Here is a 22,065-nt window from a genome sequence, read left to right as displayed (position 1 = left end):
CATTTCACCAGGATGGACCAGATCGCGATTATTAATAGCAGCAGCATTATGATTGGTAATAGTTATCACTAACATCTGTCCTGCACTGTGCAGCCTCGCGGTCTCCTCTTCCGTCTCATCTGGGCTCTACCAGCTCGCTGCCATTATCACCATTTTGGAAAGGGAAAAGTTGAGATTTTTGAGAAGAAACTTGCCCCCTTTTTGTATAAAACCCAAGATGACTCATTTATCTAAGGCTCTGATCGAAGCCACAACTGTCTGACTATCTTCGAAGGCGTCATCGCCTTCTAGTCACATCGCCACTAGTCATCGCCCTACTTCCTGCTCATCCCCAATTGTGCATTCACAACGCGGCCAGGTCTATCTGAGGTTACACTGAGGAGCTGCCCCTTGGAGGAAGTGATACGGGAGGAGCCCTGACCGCCGCCCAGTTTGGTTTGGTCCCCCCAGGTGTGCATGGGCGTCCCCGTCCAGGATCCCGCGGCGAGCTGCCAAACCGTCTCCTTGGTCTCAAGCACACTGCGCAGGTGTGCGTGATGGGCGCTGGCCACGCCCCCTGCGGCGAGCAGCCTTTGCCACTTTCTGTTACTGCTTTGCTCCAGGTGGAAGTTCCCAGGGTAGTTTTATTTTTCAATTGTGGTAAGATAAACGTAACATAAAGTTTACCATTTCATCCATTTTTAAGTGCACAGTTCAGTGACATTCACTTTGTTGTGTGGCCATCACCACCATCCTTCTCCAGAACTATCTCCATCTTGCAGAACTGACACTCTGTATCCACTGCACGTGAACTCCGCATCCTCTCTCCCACCAGCCCGTGGCAACCACCATTCTCCTTTCTGTCTCTGTGAATTTCATACTCTTAAGTACCTGGAATCATACAGTATTTGCCCTTTTATGATGGGCTGATTTCTCTTAGCATATTGTTCTCAAGGTTCATCCATATTGTAGCACGTGCCAGAATTTCCTTCCTTGTTATGGCTGAATAACATTCCATTGTTTGTATAGACCACATTTTGTGTTTTCATTCATCTGTTGATGGACACTTGAGCTGTTTCCACCTTATGGCTGTTGTGAATATTGCTCCTACGAACAGGTGTTTACTAATAATACCTGTTAGATATTTTACAAATCTCTACTTCCAGTTGCTTTGGGTATATATACCCAGGAGTGGATGGATGGATGGATCATACGGTAATCCTATGTTGAATTTTCTGAGGAGCATGCATTCTGACTTCCATGGTGGTCGCAGCATTTTTCCTCCCCAGCAGCAGTGCACAGGAGTGCTGATTTCTCCCCATCCTCAACAGCACTTTTTATTTTCTGTTTTGGGGTTTTGTTTTGTTTGTTTTTATAATAGCCATCCTAATGGATGTGAACTGGTCCAATAAGTTTTTGTGAGAGAAAGTCTATGGGAATTAGTTGACTAGTTTTTCTTCATTTTTTGCTAACGAAGGTGAATCTCTTTCAGGGAAACTTACTGATTTAAACATGATTGTTCAGTGAAGTTGTCTTTGTGGAAATCGTGTCTCCCTTAGGCATCGTGGATCCTTGCATGCTGTTGGATTGATTAAAATTTGACCAGTCACAGAAACCTCCCCAGCCCTAAGTTTGTGTATGTCAAAATCTGCCCCCGTCTTTGAGCTATGAAGGTACTGCAGACTGCAAACTTTAACTTGGCCACTTTTGAGGTGATCTAGTTATTATTTCTCCTTTCTTTCCTTTTTCCTGCTGTTAACTTGTGATCATTCTACTGTTTGTAGCTCTTTTTAAAGGAAGAAGCTAGTATGGATAAATAGTTAAGAGCACAGGTGGTGGGACCGGCCACATCTGGATTCAAATCTAGTCTTTTTAGGAAGAATGTTAACTTCTCCAAGGCTCAGCTTTCTCATCTTTACTATGAATATTGGCTACTTCATAGACTTGTTTTAAGGATTATAGGTGCCTGGCAAGGTGCCTGGGCAGAATAAGCAGCCCATACATGGCAGCTGTTATCATTATCACCATCATCACCATTATCATTACCATCATCACCATCATCATTACCATCATCACCATCATCATTACCATCATCATCATCATCACCACCATCATCACTATCACCATCACCACCATCATCACCATCACCACCATCATCATCATCACCATCATCATCACAGTCATCACCACCATCATCATCACCATTATAGCAACAGACTTCATTATTTCTTAGAAATTTTTCTTGGAAAAGAGGAATAAAGAAGAGTATGTTAATAACCCAACAAAGCTAAAACATATTTTGTTTGATCCCAAAACATAACAAGGAATGAATGAGCTCTCTATTCCATATCTTCCTCTATCCAAATTATGAGTTAATGAGTTAGGGATCCAGGATGGAGAATCAATGACTATAAAGAGACAGAAAAGTGCTTCTATAAACAGTTCAAGTGCTATTAAACAAATGCTGTCGTTTTTGGAGTACCAAGGAGATGTGTTCTCACTTAAACTTTCTTTCTGAAAGCTCCCTGTTATCGTACATTTTATTTTTCTGTTGCCTTTAAGCGGTCTTTTCAGGTCAGTTTGGGAATGACCCCAGGGGCTGCCCGGTACAGAGGAGCTTCAGAGAGACCTGAGAACCCACCAGGGCGACTGCAGGTTTTACCCATTTGTTTGCTTCCAACTTACTGATGTTAGCATTATTATTACTGTGTAGGCTTCCTAGAGCTTTTCAAAATGATTAGTTATTTGAAGTCTGCTTCTCCCACGTGTAGGAAGAAAATATACATCTAGAGAGTGAGGCAAACAATGCCTGTTAGAACGGGTAGAGCCGCAGGTTCTTACACCTTCCCGCTTTCTGGCAGGTTTCACATGCGATTTCCCTCACTGCTTGTCTCGATGACAAATGTTTTCCAACCAGCCAGTTTGAAGACAGGTTGGGTTTTCAGTTCTAGTTTCTCATTCAGGGGGAGAGATTTTCTCTTCCTGGGGGAGATTTTAGCTTTGCTTGAGAGATCACATCGAGTCCCTCGGTTAAGTTCCTTCATTCTTTTATTCCTTCCATCATCTGACTCAAATGTGGGTTCTTCTCATTAAGATAGAAGACCCCTCACTGGGCAAGATAGCCTGTTCCTTGCCCGTTTCTCAGAATAGTGGTAGGAATGCCGGTGTACACAGAACTCTAAAGCAACACGTGCACAGCAGACCTCCTGCTGTGTGTCAGAACGTCCCACAGGGTCCCTGGTGACACTGTCGCGTCCGGGCGCTGAGCAGGCGTCTGTGGAGCACGTGCATGGGCACGCTGCTGGCGGCTCAGAGCCCCAGCTCCTGGCGGGAGGCTGGGGCCGGCTGTGTGGGATGCGGTGGCCACAGCTCCTGGTGGGACTTCTTTTTTTGTTTTTTGTTTTTAATTGAAATGTAGTCGATTTACAGTGTGGTTTTAGTTTCTGGTGTACAGCACAGTGACTCGGTTATACATACATGTTCCTTTTCATATTGTTTTCCAATATAGGTTATTACAAGATTTTGGATATAGTTCCCTGTGCTGTGCAGTAGGACCTTGTTGTTTATCTATTTTATGTACAGTAGTTGGTATCTGCAAATCTCGAACTCCCAATTTATCCCTTCCCAGACATAAGTTTGTTTTCTATGTCTGTGAGTCTGTTTCTGTTTTGTAAATAAATCCATTTGTGTCATTTTTTTTGATCCACGTGTAAGTGGTATCATGTGGTATTTCCCTTCTCTTTCCGCGTTGACCTCTGTGGTCGCTGCCGGCAGGAAAGCTCATGTACAAGGGGGATTATTTGAGCTCTGCCTTGGTGTGTAAAGTGTAACTGAGATTATTTTCTCTAGAATTGTATTCCACATAAAATAAGTCTGTCTTATATACACCCACGGGTGTGGTGTTAGGGATCTCCTGCCCCAAGCATAGCATCCTGTGACTCTCTGGAGGGTCACTGGAAACTCCCTTCTCAGTAAACGTATCTGATGATGAACGAGGAGAGTCCTGAGTTGCCTTCTGCAGAGCGGTCCTGGCAGGGGTGCGTGAGCACATCGGTGGAGACCACTCCCAGTGTCTCCTCCTCACTTGGGGAAGAGGAGCAGACTTTTTACTTACACATAGATATTGGAGAGGGAATTTAAATGCATATGCTCAACTCAAATGCTTCTGGGAACTTTTTTTTTTTGGAGGGGAAGGTAGGTTTATTTATTTGGTTTATTTATTTAATTTTTTATTGAGTTATAGTCAGTTTACAATGTTGTGTCAATTTGCAGTGTAGAGCACAATTTTCCAGCTATACATGAACATACATATATTGGTTTATTTATTTATTTAATGGAGGTACTGGAGATTGAACCCAGGACCTCATGCGTGCTAAGCACGTGCCCTACCACTGAGCTATACCCACTGCCCACCTTTGCTCTGATTTAACATTTCTGACCTCATACCCTGGGAAAAAAATGTATCTGCAAAGCAATAGGACTGTGGGTTTGGTTCTGTCGCCACCCTGCCCATCATAAACAAGTGCCTGTGTAAATGTGTATGCTTGTGTGTGTGTGTGTGTAGGTGCGTGTGTGGGTGCGTGTGTGGGTGCATGCATGTGCGTGTAGCAAACGGCGAGTGGAAGGAGCAGACGCTGTAATGCTTTTTGAAATGTTGGGGTTCTGAGACTTCTCATAGGTTTGTGTGTATTTGTGTGCTGTGTGCTCACGTGTGTGTGTGTAATGTCATGTATGCAGATACTGATATACCCAAAACAAGCCCACACTGGCAGCACTGCCAGGTAGAGGGTGTGTCCGTGATCATCCTCTGGGATGCTAGCAGGGTCTGAGGAGGTCCACCCCGAGGCAGCTCACCCATCAGCCGGGGTCACCTCAACTTGGAGGAAACAGTGCCTGTGGGTCCCTGAGGGCACGTCCATGGGCGGGTTGGCACTTCCCCTCCGCACTGGCAGTGAGAGTGGCCGGTCCCCCATATCTGCTGTCAGAGCTGTCTGTTTGGTCACACGTGTGTTTCCAGCCCTGTCGGGTCCTGGGCTGGGAAGCTGACTGGCAGGTTGAAAGGCTTCCCTGGACGATGCCCCCAGGCTGGGGTCTGCTTAGTTAGCGCCCGGGGAGAGAAGACTGACCTCTCTCCAGGGAGACATCACTTTTAATATCTTCTTTGTGCCGAGAACTTTCACTGGGTGCTAGATGCCTGGAGCCTCACCAGAACCCAGTGGGGTAACTGGCTCCGATTGGGATCCCGGTGGTTCAACTCACTTACCGAGTGGTTCCTCTCTGTCCTCCCAGGATAGCGTCACACACGCACATGCACACGCGCGTGCACAGATGCACCCAGAAGCATCAAAGGGGGGACAGGTCACCGTGTATTTCCACTAAAGGTACAAAAAGAGGAACTGGGCCGTGCGCGCTGGCCACGCTGTTTGCGCTGGAGAGAACGGGCAGCGCATCTGAATCAGTCAGCTTTCAGCCCGGAAGACTAACCTGCCGGCACTGTCTCCTTGTATGATTATTATTCTCATTTTAGGTAATAAGGGTGCCTGTTACTTCAAATTTCCGGCAGCTTCACACCCAGACTCTGTAACAGAGCTGGAAAGAGCACGTGGAGACAAAAGACATTTTCGGTTCTTCTTTAGCGTTGGCAGGTGGTTTAGAAAGTCAGGCTTTTCACGTGTGCATACATCACTGAGTCTGGCATCGTGATGCTGGCGTGGCCTGAGAGGTAGAGGATCCCTCAGATGATTTAAAACTGAAAAATGAAATCGGTTTCTCAGCCCCCCTAAGTAATGGCCCCACCCCAGAGCCGTGAGGGGGAGGGAGAGGCACCAGGTCCCCTACCTCCGAGCTGTGAGGCTGAGGTCCTGCTCCCTAAGTTACAGGAAAACCAGACGCTCGACACAGGTTCCGAGCCCCCGATGGACTCGGACTAGCCTGTACCACTTTCACCTGGCCCTTCACCCCCCCAGCCCCTGTGTGTCCTCCACCCCATGCCCTGCCAACCCCAGACTCGTTCCTGCTGCCTGGGGGCATCTGATTCCTTCTCTTTTTCTTCAGCTGAGTTGCATCAGGACTTCTTTTTCCCTGCATTGAGGACAACCATGCATCCGCTCCTGAGGCCGAGACTGAGGTTTTGTTCCAATCCATCTAGAGCCTTAAATCCTAGAACAGCTAGAGTTGGAAAGCTCTGGATCTAACGCAGGGCTTGTCCGAGTTCAGTGTGCCTACAGGTCGCCCAGAGAGCTTGTTAAAGTTCAGGGTCTGATTGAATAAGTCAGGGTCAGAGTCAAGCTCCCAGAAGGTGACAGAGGCCTGGGAGGCCCACTCCTAGAGATGGAGGTTTGGATGATTCAGGACGAGGCCCGAGTTAAGACAAGGTGCCCAGGTACACAGCCAGAGGTAAGAAATACCGTCATAAGGGTTAAAACCCAATTTACCCACTAAATGCATAGAAGGAAAATTGAAGTCACTTCCGAACCATTGCACTAGCCTGTGGTTTGACTCTAGGGAAGTCATCTCCTTTCGGCCCCATCAAATTTCCAAAAAGAAAGACAGTTACTGCTTTTTTCCGCGATATAGAGGGCTATTTGAATGAAAGAATATTTCCCTACTTAATTTTAGCCTGGTTATTTTCATTCTGAGTGTTAACTTCATTCAAGCCAAGAATATATCACCATCCATCTCCCCTCTTTTGAGTCACAAGAAAAATTGGTTTTATACCTTCTTTGCTCAATTTAGCATCTAGACTAAGATTTCAAAATGGGGCAAGATTGCCCCCAAGGGAGTGGAAAGTGGTTCTTGGCGGATGAGAAAATCTTAGCTGTTACAATGGTTTGTGGCCCTCCAAAGCTCAGACCTACCGGACAGAATCTTATTTCTTTGTATTTAATTTAAAATGTCTAATTTAATTAAATGTTTCTCCTTTGCAGGGGTGATAGTGAAAAAAGGTTGAGGAACACTGTTCTAGACAAAGAGAACCCACATGAAGCTTGCGTTTCCTTCCTGAGACGGGTACCCTGAGCTTGACCCGAGGAGAGTTTGTGATAGCTTTTCTGAGGGGTGAAATTTGGACTTAACGGTGAATTCTGGGAGGAAACGTCAAAAGCATTTTTCTCTCTCCTCAGTAAGACAATATTCTCTCTCGGTGAGAAATGTGAGTTCCAGGAGCACCTGTCCCATACTGAGCTCTCTTGCAGATGGAACATTGTGGGGTGTGGTGTGGCGGTCAGACAGGCCGGGTGTAAGGCCTAGCTCTCTCCTCCACTCTCTCCTCCACTCTGTGGCTTTCTGCGTCTTCTCGCACCTCTCTAAGTCTCATTTGCACGTGTACAATGGAAATACAACCTAACCTGATAGATTTGTTGCTCAGATGAAACATGAATTGGGTGTAAAGGGTGTACAACAGTGTCTGGTACCTTAAAGTGCTCAATTAGTGGCAGGAGACACAGCGCTTATTAATGTCTGTCTGCCCATCCATCTATATATCTACCTACCTGTCCATCAGCCACCTCCCTTTCATCATCGCCATTGACATAAAATGCCTCCGGCACAAAACAATCTCCTGGATCAGATTCTGTCCGCACCAGACCGGAGCAACTCCACAGAACTCCTTCACCAATCCGCCTTTCCGAGCTAACGGAGCATTAGGAAGTGGGGGGCGGGCGCTCCCCTCCTCCGGGTCCCCGTGGACGGCTGAGCCTGGGAGTGACGTGTTTATGCGACAGCTCTTCCTGCTGAGCTGACAACTGTTGGCTGAGTGGCCTGCGGGAGGGAGAATGTATTCTGTGCAAGAAAAGTTGATACTAGATTCCATCAGCCACTCTGATTTCTTCCTGCTGTTGCAAAATAGGGCCGGATTCTCTTTACCCAAAGTAAATACAACCAAACAAAAAAAAGGATTAAGGTTTAAAAAGAAAGAAAAAGAAACCAAGAAAGAATAATACATGTAGACCAGGGAAATAATAGTTTTTATATAAGAAGAGAATTGTGGTCTTTCATGGTCTCAAAAAAAGCCCTTATCTGAAAGCTTTGATTTTGCTCCATGTCTGTTTGTCACCCAGGTGGATGCCAGGGTTTCGAATCTTGGTCTTGGTGAATGCTAGTGTTAAAATTTGGAGTGTGAGCTCCTTAAAGCACTCTGACGTGGGAAAGGAAGCCAGAGTAAACGGGGCTGGTTGCAGGTGTGTTGTTATTTCAGAGAATCATATGAAAAAATGCATTCGGATGCGTGTAAATGCAGAACTCGGGCAAGCATGATAAACGCCTTACCGACAAGCTCCCAGAACACTTTTAATGAGCTGATCACTCAAATCCAACTCCAAGGGTGAAAGAGATGTGAGTCCCTGGGGCCCCCAGCGCTCATCCGAGTGGTCGGTCACACCCTAGAGGCGGGTCCAGCAGGTCCCTGACTGCCACCGTCTGCTGCAGGCGCAAGCCTGTGTTGAGACGGCAGCCAACTGCAGCTCTCCAGGCTCCTGGCCCAGTTTGTAGACAGTCACTGGAATGTTACAGACGGGCCGAGGACAGGAATGTGCCCGGAGGATTTACATTCCTGTGATGACCATAGACAGGTGAACAGGTGAGGAGCCGGGGCCCTGAGACCGCACACGTCAGAGGAGAAGGAGGGAGGCCAGGACTCTCGGAGGAAGGCCGTCTCCCCTGAGACCTGCAGGGTGAACGGCCAGGCAAAGGGGGCAGGTGTGAAAGGCGGGGTCCGGGAGGAGGTGGTCGTGGCGGGAGGTGGAGGGCTGATGGGGCCGGCCATGCAGGGGCTTAGACGCAGTGCTAAGGGGTTCAGACATTGTCCGGAGGCTAGTTTTGTGCAGAGAGTGACTGGTTGGACTTGCAGAAAGAATTCAGGTAGTAGGTTATGGGCGTGAGGGCTGGCCCAGCCCGGCCATCCAGGCAGAGACTGGACCCTGAGTCCACCAGGTGGGCGTCACACGGCCAGGTCTTCTCCACTTTACCTGCCCCGCTTGAGTGCCACGCCTCCTGATCACAAAAGGCGTCCGTGATCAGATTGTCATTTCTACTAAAGAAAACACTCAGAACTCTTTGTTTTTCCGGAGTCTTGGTTTTCTCTGTTCAAGACGGCACCCTTGCTGCTGGCCACACGCGAACCTCTGGGCTGCCGGGACTTTGACCCTGACCCGGTGTAGACTGATTATTATCCGCCAGACTCTCTGGCCACAGAATCATCATCTGTCAAACTCCTGCATCAGACGGCCAACCACAGAGCATCCTGGTGATAGGAAAACCCGGCACATTTACCAAAGAACTTTTTCAGGCTCTGAAAAGAGGTGTGGTGACACGGTTGAAGTTTCCAATAGAGCCAAGTGAGGTCAGAAAAGATGTGAGCTGTGGCTTCTGGACGGCAGGGCAGCCATAAGCACACTGAGTAGCATCAAGGTCACAGCAAAGCTGTGGTCAGTAGGTGCGAATGGTTTTTGTACAAACTGACTGCTGGGGGTGGGTCTAGAGAGAAATTATCCCAGAGGAGCTCAGGGAAGGCCCTTTCGGCAGAAGCGGGGAGGAACGGTGTTCCAGGTTGCGTAGGTAAGCCTTTGCTAAGGGACACGGCCTGGCCGAAACCGGCCTAGAACTGAGCAGTGAGAAGGCTGGGGGGGGTCAGGTCCTCCACGCGGGCCACCTGGGATCCAGGCCGACCCTGCAGAAGATGTTCATTCCTGTGTGACATAATCCTAATCCGTGTTCCCTCTACCTGCTCGCCAGATGCGCTATTGGTTTTTCCCTCCTCCCTCCCTCCCTTCCTTCCTTCTTGATTCTTACCTTTATAGTGTGGTGCTGTCTTCCTTAAAGATCCTATTTTGACTCCTTAAAGGCCGGACTTGCTAGTGAGCAATGAGCAGTCGTTTCACCCTCCCTGTTTTATTGTTTAGTTTGAACCATTGATTCTCTCCCGCTGTGGTGCTGTGTCTGGGGGACGCTTTCGGGACATCCTGGAGGGACCGTGCAGAGCGAGCGTGGAGAGCAGGTCCTGTGGGCGGTGGGCTGACCTGACAGCCAGGATGCTGCTGCTGACCACAGGCATCCTGTTCCTGACACCCCGTAATGTTACTTGTGTTACCGCGTCACTCTCCCCAGCTGTTCCCTCGTTTGAAACGCTGGGGTCCTCATGTCTACGTGCAGGAATTTAGTAGAGTCTTAAAAAGACTCTGCACGCATTGAGGGAGGCTGAGGTGTGCTGCTGTTTAAATGATCATGTTGAGACGTGATTACCATCCTAGGAGACTTGGGGGACAGTTATTTCAGAAAGAACTCAAAAAGGTGATAATTTACCCATTGTTTTAAAAACCTAAAAAATTTTTTTTCTTGTGTTTCTTTTTGGGGGGTGGTGGCAATTAGGTGTTTGTTTTTATTTTAGTGGAGGGACTGGGGACTGAACCAGGGATCTCATGCATGCTAAGCACCTGCTCTACCACTGAGCTGTACCCTCCCCCCGTGTTTAAAACTTGAACAATCAGGATAACACAGCTGGAAGGGTTTCAGGGACTCAGAGGCGTCTGGCTTTCCTCTTCATTTCCAGATCGCAGAGGGAATGGCGTACATCGAGAGGAAGAACTACATCCACCGCGACCTCCGCGCCGCCAACGTCCTGGTCTCCGAGGCCCTCATGTGCAAGATCGCGGACTTCGGCCTGGCCCGGGTCATCGAGGACAACGAGTACACAGCCAGGGAAGGTGCGTCCCCACCCACCCTGACGTGTTTGGTTGTCATTTAGTTTTATTTTGTTTTCAGCAAAGCAGTTACTATAGTCATCACTTAAGAAAGAACGCCTTTGGTCCAGTATTCAGAATGTACCATGGTTGCTGTTTGTGGTTTATTCTAATAATTGTTTTTAAAAATTACTCGCCTGATGAACTCTACGTGATACTTTTATAAAATCCGCAAATGCTCTCATTCATATTTCAGTTAAGCAAGGCAAAACAGAAAGAGATTTGGCGAGATCACGATTCTTTGCTTGTGTAGCACGCTAGCACTTTTCACCCACACGATGACGTGCACTTTGCTTAGCTATAGAGAAAGTGCTGGTAGCAGTAATTCTGTACTCGATATCCTGGGCTTTTAACCACAGATTAAAACGTGTAAATTACCATACACGCAGAAGTAAATGTAACGCTACAGAAAACACGCTCCTGTATTTCCCCATGTTCCGAGGCATCCATCTGCCGGCCTCCTGCGCTCTGCTGCCGGTCCCGCCTGGGGCTGCACCGGCCTCTCCTGTTGACATTCCGCTCGTGTTGCTTATGATCTGAGGATTCGGATGGTCTCCCCCGTGAACGCTGAGTGAATTTTTTCACGGTGCTTTCTCTCTTCCGAAAGAGCCAAGCACTTTCTTGGCGTTCTTAAGAACTGTTAAACAAGGATTATTATAACCCCAATGTGTGTTATTTCCGGAAGGTGTCCATGGGATTTGTAGAGGGGACGGAGATTAAAATCCCCGTTTTGATTTGTCTGGCGTCCTCTGCGTTCGTTGTGTTTAAGGTGATTCTTCTTCTGCCTCAAGCATAGGTTCTTGCAGGTGAATTATAATCCATCCTTGGCCTTGGTCACCTCCAGCAAAAGGGCAGGTGGGGAGAGCAGTGTGGGGAGAAGCAGCCGCAATGAGCCTGGCAGCTGCTGTCCTGAGTCCTTGTCTCACCGTCCGTGCAGCCCCCCCAAGTGATCAGTACTGTTATTATTCTTCCACACCTTAGAGGTGAGGAGAAGGAAAGGCTCAGCCGCCTCTGAGCTCCGGCAGCAAGTCGGGGAGCCAGGCCTCGCCCCCAGGAGGTTGGCCTCAGAGTGCATGCTTGGGAATTTATCACCTTGGTTTTGTAGAACTTCACAAGCCTAGAGCCTCACAGAGGTAACTGGTCTCACGCGAGTCGGGCGGCCTAGTCCAGACAACTCGGGTTCAGCAGCCGTGGGCCACCTCCGGGCGAAGGCGCTGGTACTTACCGCCTCGGTGCTCGCACTGTGCGGAGCATGCAGGCCGCCCCCTTACCCCTGACAGCAACCCTGGCCGTCCTGCTGTTTCCTCATCTTGTGAATGGAGGTGCCAGGAAGGCACAAAGACAGCCAGTGACTTGCCGGGGTCACACCCAGCTGGAAACAGCAGAACCGGGATTCAAACCCGTTCAGCGCTGTGGGGGCCCCTAGGTCCTCAGCGGCGGCCCTGCCCCCAACCAAGGCCCTGACCCTCCCGGCCCCGCCCCAAGCAGGCCCCGCCCTCTCCTGGCCCCGCCCCCAAGCAGGCCCCGCCCTCTCCAGGCACCACCCTGTGCTTATGAGACCCTGTGTGAGGGTCACATACTCATGGTCTGACTCTGCAAAAATGTCTGAAACAAAGGCATCACAAAGGCACATATATTTGAAAATTTAAAAGTCGTTGGTGGAAGCCTGTAGCCTTTCCAAGGTGTAGGAGTGACAGCCTGTGCCAAGTCCCTGCTTCTCTCCAGGTGACCCCGTGAATTTCCCGGGTCAGGTGTGCCTCTCGATGTGACCCAGTGGCTCCGTTACCCTTAGCTGTGCCAGCTTCTCATGCGAAACCTAGTTTCATCGATGTCTCATTCTGGCAGATCATCACCCTGCCCGATCCCTAACTGTGGAATAATGTTTGGTCCTGTAAGTGTAAGCCTGAGACAGTACAGTTTGGAGTAAATCCCCGTTGGTACTGGCTTCAAGAGACTTATCCACAAGAATATACACATCAAGAAACACATACATTCCATGTAAACATGCTGTGGGCTGTTGGAGAAAATTTGAACACTAAGGGTACACACTTTGGGGCTGGTGCTGAGGGACAAATGGACAGGCTAAGTCTGTGTCGTGTCCTTTATGTTTCAAGTGGGCTCGTAGTGGTATCTCTGGGAGGGCTCACGGGAAACTGCTTCTTAAGAGGGAAGTGCCCACGAGGAGGGAGCCAGACATTCTGAGTGTAACTTTTTGTCTCATCTCTATTTTGTACTGTGTGTCTGTGTGACCCAATCAAAACAAAGCATTAAAATTTTCCCAAAAAGAGGGAAAGTGTGAGGGCCATGTTCCCATGGCTTTTTTGTTTCTGCTCAGAGACCCGAGTAAAACCCCCATGTCATCTCCCCAGGTGCTAAATTCCCCATTAAGTGGACGGCGCCAGAAGCCATCAACTTCGGATGCTTCACCATCAAGTCTGACGTGTGGTCCTTTGGAATTCTCCTGTATGAGATCGTCACCTATGGGAAGATTCCCTACCCAGGTATGGTCTCCTCACCTGCTTCCAGTCACGCGGTACACGTGCGAAAGAAGCCGAGCGGTGGGAGGCAGAAAAGACAAGCCCATATCCAGAAGCTCAGGATGAGGCTGGTGCCGGAGCTTTGTTCTGATTGTCTTCAGTGGACGTGGGTCTAAAATGTGCTCAGATACTTCCCTGCCCTCCTGTCCAACTGAGTGCGTGTTCCTTTCCCTTCACTAACTCCACCACTGAGTGGTCGCAGGTGCTGCGGAATGAGGACGGGGTAGAGGATTGGACACAGGTGTTCCCCTGAGCAGGGCCCCTCACGGAGGAGGAAGCAGACCTAGAAGTGAGGATTTCCAATGCTCTTTGGTTAGTTTTGAAGCAGAGGTTTGTACAGACCTTGGAGTCCCTGCCTCTTCAGGAAATAACCACCTGTGTTTATGAGCGAAAGATTCTTCAGGTCTTTAACCTCCTGGATGTGGGGACATCATTCAGTATTTCTGGATCCCCAACACCCTTGGGGCCAGATTCCGCCAACCCTCCCTTTTTCCAGGATCCACGCGTGTAAGGAGAGGGATTTCCCCAAAGCCTTCACGTTCCTGGTAATGTTTGGCTTTTAACAAAGTCAATGGATACAGCCAATTTAACATTAAATCTTTCATGTTTAAATCGTTTCCTCACTGAGAAGATCCCTGACGGTGCCAGGCCCTCTGGAGGTGCCCAGATGCTGTGGTCACAGCTCCCGCCCTGGGAGCTAATATTCGAGCAGGGCGAGACGGGCGATCATCCCGGGCAGTCATCACCAACAACGCGGACAGTCTGGGGGGAGCGCGCCATGAGGGAGCCTGGTGGTCGGAGCGGGGAAGGGGAGGGTTGCTGGTTCTAAGCAGTGGTCCCAGCAGCAGGGACTTGACACAGGGAGCCTGGGGGCTGTCGGGGGCTGGTGACGCCCAGGGGAGACCACCAGTGCCGGGGGCCCAGAGCAGGGCAGGAGGCACGGAGCTGGGTGGAGCGGATGAGAGCCCAGAGGCCACGCGGGAGCCTCTCTCCTGACTCGGCAGGAAGCGGGAGGCGTTTGGACAGAGCAGGGACGCAGTCCTCATGCTCCTGCTCACCCTCTGCTGCCTAGGGGTGAGCCATGGAGAAGCCGGGGCCCCGGGGCGGGGCAGCGGGGGGACCCCCGCACAGTGGCGGACCATCCCCTGAAACCCCTCTGGTGCCAGGATTTCATAGTCTGACTGCCGCTCTGCTCTGGACTCTGAAGTTAATGAACAGCACTACTGTAAAATAGGGGAAATATTTCTTGATCAGCCCGGATGTCTGGCATCATGTATCCACGTCTGTAATCTGTCCGTGTAGCTGTCTATAGAGAAAGCTTACATACTCAGATGATACACATATACACTACGATACCTGCTGTGCTGTGCGATGCATGACATGCCCGCGGTGGCACACAGGTGAGGTCCCGAGGCTCCGGGAAGGGGACTCTTGCCCAGAACCGCATCCCTAGCTCCTGGCGGAGCTGCTCCTGAACCCTGGACTCGTGCGCCTCCCAAGACCTCGCCCACTGTGCTCAGTGCCCAGGATGAGAAAATACTCTAGCGTCACCCTGGGGCTCCCGCCAGCTGGGCCCTGGGCCCAGTCCCGTTTGTGGCACGGACCTCGGCCCCGTGTGCGTTGATGAAACATCCCACCGTCAGCCCCTCCCTGGCCGGCACTTGGTTTCACGTCCCTTCTTCAGGCTTGGCCACTTCTGCCCCTGGCTGGTGGGCGTCTTCTGCTTACATCAAAGATGCTCTTCCAGTTTCTGCTTCTTGTTCTCTTTTGGTTTGGGGATGAATTCAAGGGGACAGGGGAGGGGGGACCAAAACCCTTACTGCACTACCTTAAAGCAAAATTGTAATGATAGAAAACTTTGCTAAAGAAGATAGAGGGGTCTCTGTGGTTGCGGTTTTGTTTTGCTTTGCTCTTACAGAGAGAAAAAGGAAGTTGGAAAATGACAAAAGTTTCTGAAGCATCATGTCTTTTCTGGCTGCTCCTTGCCAGATACAGCAGGCTTCTTAAGCTATGTGTGAATCAGAATCCGGAAACTCATCCTGCTGCAAATGCTTGAATAAAAATAATTTGCCCTTTTGGAAGTCCCATTGGGTGGGAGACTGGTCCGTGGTGGCCGGTTCTCCCTCCCGCGCACACACAGGCTCCCTTTGTCCCTGGAGCTCCCGCGTGCCCGGCTCCTGAGGCTTTTCTAATCTCTTCCCTTTTCTAGTCTCTGCTCTACTGCATTCTTCTCCTTCCTGGGCTCTTTCACCAACTTCAAGCCTCTGTTCATCCCTCCCGACTCTAGCTGTCACTTCCTGCCCCCTCCCCTCCTGAGGGCTCCTCCCGCTGGGCTGCGCTCCGTTAAGGACAAGGCTCCGTCTTAATGCTCTTTGTCTCTCTGAGTTCAGTGCCAGCACGTGGCCCATAGTAGGTACTCACTAAACGCTTGTTGCAAGAAGCAAGGACGGAATATGAGCTCGCTTCTCTTTAAATCTGATCCCCAGCAGTGGGCGTTTTTGCTTTCTTCAGCGACAGGCCGGTACCGGGTTAACCTCAGGGATCTGGTCAGGGTCTCTCTCCTCCTCTCTTTCTTTCTTCCATCAGATTTGTCAGCTGATAGCCTTATTTATTTGCCTGATTGACTTGAACGTAAAAAGACACGTCACATTTCCTTCTGTTTAGGCCTCTTAGTGAGTCAGATTCCGCAGGCAGGGGAGCACGCCTGGTCTTTATCTGCATCACTGAGAGAGTTCTTCAGATTAGGAGACCGTTTAAGAACAAGGAAGAAAAAAGTCTGCAGTGTGGCCAAGGAAGCCCGAGAAAGGCCAAAGGCCAACCTGGTTAGGAATGTCTTTCGCCTCCTTCCTGGACAACCCCATATTGCATAAAAGGTCAGAACGTGCCCACAGAGATAAGCCAGTTTATCCAAGAGAGCTTGGCTAGTTCAGGAGCCAGGGCAACGGGGCGGCCACATCATTTATGGAGACCAGAACCCCAGCTAAAAAAGTGATGCACATCGAATCCTTGGCTCCAAGCAATGAGAATCAAGTGAAGTGTTCCAGTTAGAACATTCCAGCTCCACAAATACGAAGGTGGTGTTTCAGAAGTAGACTTGAGCAAAATGAACGAACATGTAAACAACTTTCAAGAGATCTTAAGGATGGTAAGATCTGCTTGGATCTTTCCATTGTAAAAACAAGGGCTCTTCCAAGACAGAAATAAATGTGTCTTTTTTTCAGGGGTTTAAATCCAGGCAGGAACCTTCAGTCACTGTGTCTTTAGAAGAAGAAAGGTTAGTTTAAGGGCAGAGGAGTTCAGAGGTCATTGATCATGACCCATGGTAAGAAACAGACAGACACCCACCCCATGTATAAAACAGAAGTTCCACAAAACCACACTGACTTTTACTGCCTGCCATGCGTTCTGATCTCTTCTGTTTTATTCTCATTTCTATTTTAAAATACCAGTAGCTCCCTAAAAATCGATTTGTTGATCTCAAATAGATAGTGACTCATGATTTGAAAAACACGGATTAGAGAATAAATTCAAAAGAAGGTTCTGTTTCCAACCTAGTAAGAGACATTCTGTAAAGCTTCCAGCTCTTTCTGAAAATGTCCACCAGGGTAAAGTGGATGGCGGTGGGGAGGAGAGGGCGGTGGGGAGAAGAGGGCGGTGGGGAGGGGAGGGCCGTGGGGAGGAAATAGTCGTGATGAACAGAGTTCCTCGTGCCCCAGACATTATACACCTTCAACGTGAAAATATTCTGCATGAGATACAGCTCCTCCCGAGAGGAGCGCATGACCCTACAGAATGAGGTGTCCACAAAAACAGGCAGAATACCCAGATGCGGGGAAGCACTGGTAAAACTGCTCAGTGAGCCGATTTCAGTACCCACTTTAACAATGGGGGAAATCATTCTTAAAATGATCTTTTTTTCCTTAAAGCTACTCTCAGTATCGAAGACCAACAGTTCAGCTTCTGAGCTGCCCTGAGACCTCTGAACATAGTAAATCCATCCTCCAGGATCCCTGTAGATTCCTAGTAGCGGGCACCTTGGTCCCTCGTGCGCGCGGTTGAGGCTGCACACTTTCCCGCAGCGCGGCGAGCTCTGGCCCTGCCTGAACTGAAGCCTAGGACAGTTAGAAGATTATTAAGGAATCAGTCTAGCTGCCCTAAGGATCCTGACTCCTTTAAAGTAAACTTACAATGAAAAGCTGATTTTTAAAAAGCGTCGGTATGAGATAATGTTTGTGCAAGTGATTTTTTTTTTTTTGGTATATGCATTACACGATGAAGCTGGAAAAAAGCTAAGAAAAGACACTGAGATCAAGTGTCAGAACTGCGCTTGAGCAGCTCATTCAAGAGGTGTGCCAAGCCCAGTGTCGTGTCGTTCAGGAGAACTTGCTTTGCGCTCTGCCTGCCACGTCCGCCTGTTTTCACGTTGGCAACTGCATGCCGTCATGAGCCCCTCTGTGCTAACATTTATAGTATTTAGTTGCTTACGGAAATGTCCTTAGCCTCTGGACCAGTTTTCTAGAGCTGCCGAGGGGCTCAAACATTTTTTCTCACAGTTCTGGGATCACGGTGTGTCGGCAGGGAGGCCTTCTCCTCAGGCTCGTCCTTGGCTTGAGGCAGCTGCCTTGTCCATGTGTCTCCCCGGCCCCTCCTCTGTGCACGGCGTCCCCGGTGTCTCTTTGTGTCTTAATCTCCTCTTCTTAAAAGGACGGCAGTCCGGTGGGGTTAGGGCCCACCCTAAAGGCCTCCTTTTCCCTGGACCACCCCTGGAAAAGCCTTACCTCTAAATACAGTCACAAGCGGAAGTCCTGGGGCCAGGCCTTCAGCATAGGAATCTGCAGGGTGGGAACACAGTTCATCCCACGACAGCCTCCAAAGCTTGCTTTCAGCCGAGGACGCAGGATGTGGGCACCACTGCAACGCGTGAGCCTCGGTCAGGTTTCTAAATGGTACGCGGTTTTTCTTTTTCTCAGGCAGAACTAACGCCGACGTGATGACCGCCCTGTCGCAGGGCTACAGGATGCCCCGCATGGAGAACTGCCCGGACGAGCTCTATGACATCATGAAGATGTGCTGGAAAGAAAAGGCAGAGGAGAGGCCAACGTTCGACTACCTGCAGAGCGTCCTGGACGACTTCTACACGGCCACGGAGGGCCAGTACCAGCAGCAGCCCTAGGGCGCAGGAGACCCTCAGCCCCGCGGGGACGGCGGGGCAAGGAGCAGCCCCCGGTGGACCAGTTATCTCCCGTGCTGGGGTCACCTGCCACCACTGCTTCCCACGCAGGAGGCTAAGTTACTCAGGAAGAGCTCTCCCCCCCGGGAAGGCTGCCCCCCCAGGAGCCATTGCCACTGGCGTGCAGCTTGGACCGCTCCCCGTGGCCATCTGGCTTTGCGAGACCAACATCTGGGCGCAGGCTTCCGAGAAGAAAACACCCCGGGCCACCAAAATGCACCCACGTCTGCCTTTGTTTACACGGGGATGTGTGACTCAGAGGTTCACAGGCCGTTTCAGTAATTCCCAACCAGGAGCAGAACTAACCTCATTTATAAAAGTACAATAACCAGATGTTTGCTGTGACACTTCTTTGAATTTTTCTTTATGCTTCAGCTAATTTTTTTTTTTAATTACTAATCCAACCTGTTAGATTTTGCAGGTGAAGTCAGAAGCTTCAGTGTCTTTCCCAGACCTCAGTGACCTCCCTGCAATCCGAGACTTAAACGCTTCCCCTTCGGGGGAGACCGCCCAGAGCCCCGCTGGGGGGCGGGGGCGGCCCTCGCACCTGCCGTGCTGCGTGCCGGGGACCCGCGGCCAGGCCCGCCCGGGCCCCCCAGGGTGGGGGCCTCAGGAACGTGCCCTGCCTTAAGAAGGAATATTCTTAACAGCCCAGCTTTTCAGGTCCACCATTTCCTAGATACAGACTTTTCTGGATAATATCGTTTGGGAGAACAAAAAGATTCTAATCTTTGCAGAACCTTCTAGGGCCTTACAGAACTCAAGAATTTTCTTTATTGCTTCCAGTGATTCTGAACATTATTTTCATGAACAAATGTTAATTGTAGCCTTCTCTAGAAAGTAGAAACGCCCGAATTGAGGCTTATTTTCGTGATTCAGCGATCTTTTCCAAATTGCGTGAGGTGTGTGTGAGACTATTTATACGAGCAGACAAAGGAAGAGGAGTAACAAGGAGGCTCGACTCTGCCGGGCGCAGGGGGTACAAGACGCTGTGTTTGTTAGATTCTTCTCCTCTAGGCTTTGAATGGAAAATGCTTTATCACATCACGTGTCACTTACGCTGTTGTGTATATACCTAATATTTCTATTTGATTTTATTTTAATACACCTGGCCCAATCACACCTCAAGCTTTTCGCTGGTTTTTAATGTTTCCGACTGTTGTTAGTGTAAACATGAGTACCAACCGGGGGTGGAACGAGAGGGGATTCCATTTGTTACATCACTTAAAAACATGTGGGCAAGTTCTCCAGCCATCCTTTGAGGGTTTCCAGATCGGAGAACTGAGGAGTTGATGGCTGGACACCAGATCTTCCCTTCACGGGAGGCAAACAGGATTTGGTTTCAAATAGGCTTAGCCGGCACCTTTACAGCTTCATTGTGCATCTGTTGGCTAGGTGTTGGGTGCCTGGACAAAGGCATAAAATATTCTGCTTTTCCCTAAATTTTATCTTCTTTTCCTGTATGACCTTTTTTGAAAAAAAAATCCTTTAAAAAATATCCTAAAGTTTTCGACGCACAAGAGCCGTCTTCACAAAGGCAGACGGTTAGGTCATCATGGGACGTCTGCGCTCTGTCCTGATTCACGAGGGTACGTCTTCCACACACACCCACCCGCTCACACTCTACTTCAGAGTCACACCTGTGACCCGACACCTTACATGGGGAGAAGGCGTGAAGAGTCCCTAAAGCAAAAAGAAGCCTCTGGAAAATCACTAAATGCATCGTTTTTCATCTCAATTCTGCTTCCTTTTGCCACTTTACATTCAGCTTACCCCCTCTGTCACGTCTGTCCTCCTTGGCTTCGGGCGTCCCTTCCGCCCATCACATTGGGCCTCCTGGCTCCCTCTGGGCGTGTGCCCGGCCACGTGGTGCTCAGTGGACGGCCCTCACCGTTAGGGCTCCTGACGCGCTGGGGAGGGGTTTGTGTAACCTTGGGGTCCCTGGTGGTCTGTAGGGTGGCTCCCAGCTTCACATCCAGGACATGATTGGGAACTTGAAAATCAGAATGCTCACCCCCACCCCACCCCCAAGATCCTGACTCTTGTCCTGCAGTGAGGGGTGCTGGGCGGTGGGGGAGCTGTCAGTGCACTTGAAAAGCTTCCTTGGTGAATTTAGGGTGAGTATAATGCACGCCCGGGCTGCAGAGCCGCCCCTGAGATTTGCCCAAAACGAGACCTTCTCTTTCCCTTTATGGTTTGGTTTCCCAAAGGAGGACGTAGGAGTCGAGGAGGAAGGAGGAGAAAATGTGCCTTTTCCTTTCTCAGGATCAGGAAGGAGAGCTCACAGGCCTGACACGGGTCCCCAGGAGTAGGGGACGCTTGGAGCTTCTGTATCCCCTCCAAGCTGGCCTCCCTAGGTGCTGTGGGAACCCCACCGGGAACGCACGCCCAGCCTTCTTGCAGAGGATGCCCTACGCCACCGAAGCCTCGGCTTCTGTCCCAAGAGCATAGGAGGGGTTGATCAAAGGAGGGACTGTATTTATTTGTTTGCACAGCGGGATGGATCCAGGGCACTGGAAGGCAAGCGTAAGCTCATTTCTGATTTTGCCTGTGGTGCTGGCTTTCCCTTTGCTCAAACTACAAACCCAGACAGTAGCTGCTCAAAGGCTGTCAGTAATGAACCACCAGCATCTGACACGTTTGACTGAGTTCAAAAACGCTCACCGGAAGGCTCGGCCCCTGGCCCCGAAGACTTTACCTGCCACGTTCCACACCCAAGTTTCCTGTGTTCTCAGCGCAGAGCATCTCTCAGGCGACCTCACACCACTGTCCCGTCCCCTCAGGGCCTTCACTGCTTCTGCGGGCTGAGTGAGACGTCAGCGCTGTGTCTACATTTTGACTACCTGAAGTTCCCAGAAAACGTGAGGATGGCCTGGCATTCTTCCTGATGAGAATGACGACTGTAAACACGCCCACCATTCTCTCAGCGCTCGCTTCTGTGCTTCGGCACTTTTTAAAAAACTACCTTGAACTCACACGACAACCCTTGAAGGTCCGGACAGCTGAAACACCCGATGTGTTCAAGGCCACACAAGGAATAGGCTGGCTTCTCTTCACGTTTTCTCACAGAACGAAACAAATGAAACACCTCTACAGTGGAATCTTCTGACGCAGCTGGATGTTTTAAGTGGGCAGAGGAATTACTTACAAAATGCTCCACTGGCGTCCACACGGGTGTGGGGGGGATCTTCTTCTGAGTAACTTTAATCTGGGGAGAAAAGCCACGCAAGAATTCATCTCACCACTCACCCTTCTTAAAAGGACAACTCACAGAGACTACGATTCTGAATAAAATGCTGTCATAACATGTGCGCCCCATTTCATATGTGAAGTTGTATTAAACTGATAGAAGTTTATCCCAGAAAGCTCTAACCTGATAGACGTGTAGGAAAGAAGCCTTCCCGCTTAATTTCCTGTGTTCTTATGACTCTAAATGCTTCCAGTAGGAGTGAGTGCCCAGCATGTCACAGGGTCCCAGGATGGTCACCGTGTGACCCTGAGTGTTTCCCTGACATCTGGAAGTGACAGGGGCCGTCCTGGTGGCCTCCGTCTCCAGGCCGTTGGAAAGACGCGTTCAGGTGTTGGC

At 49.9% G+C, this 22,065-nt stretch overlaps 1 protein-coding gene across 8 annotated transcripts in view; it reads left to right on the top strand.

Annotated features, from left to right (window-relative positions):
• Nucleotides 1–19,601, top strand: part of LYN (LYN proto-oncogene, Src family tyrosine kinase) — a 104,983-nt gene extending 85,382 nt beyond the window's left edge. For all 8 annotated transcript variants that reach the window (XM_072951950.1, XM_072951955.1, XM_006204671.4 and 5 more), the window contains exons 11-13: nt 10,523–10,676; nt 13,082–13,213; nt 18,220–19,601. In XM_072951950.1, coding sequence (XP_072808051.1) covers nt 10,523–10,676; nt 13,082–13,213; nt 18,220–18,422 — 489 coding nt within the window. In that variant the 3' untranslated portion in view covers nt 18,423–19,601. The remainder of the gene's footprint in view (nt 1–10,522; nt 10,677–13,081; nt 13,214–18,219) is intronic.
• Nucleotides 19,602–22,065: the final 2,464 nt, after the last annotated feature.

Source organism: Vicugna pacos, chromosome 29 (assembly GCF_048564905.1).
Source record: "Vicugna pacos chromosome 29, VicPac4, whole genome shotgun sequence".
NCBI classification, from domain to species: Eukaryota; Metazoa; Chordata; class Mammalia; order Artiodactyla; family Camelidae; genus Vicugna; species Vicugna pacos.
The sequence above is the reverse complement of the archived record's forward strand: the minus strand, read 5'-3'. Positions and strand labels throughout refer to the sequence as shown.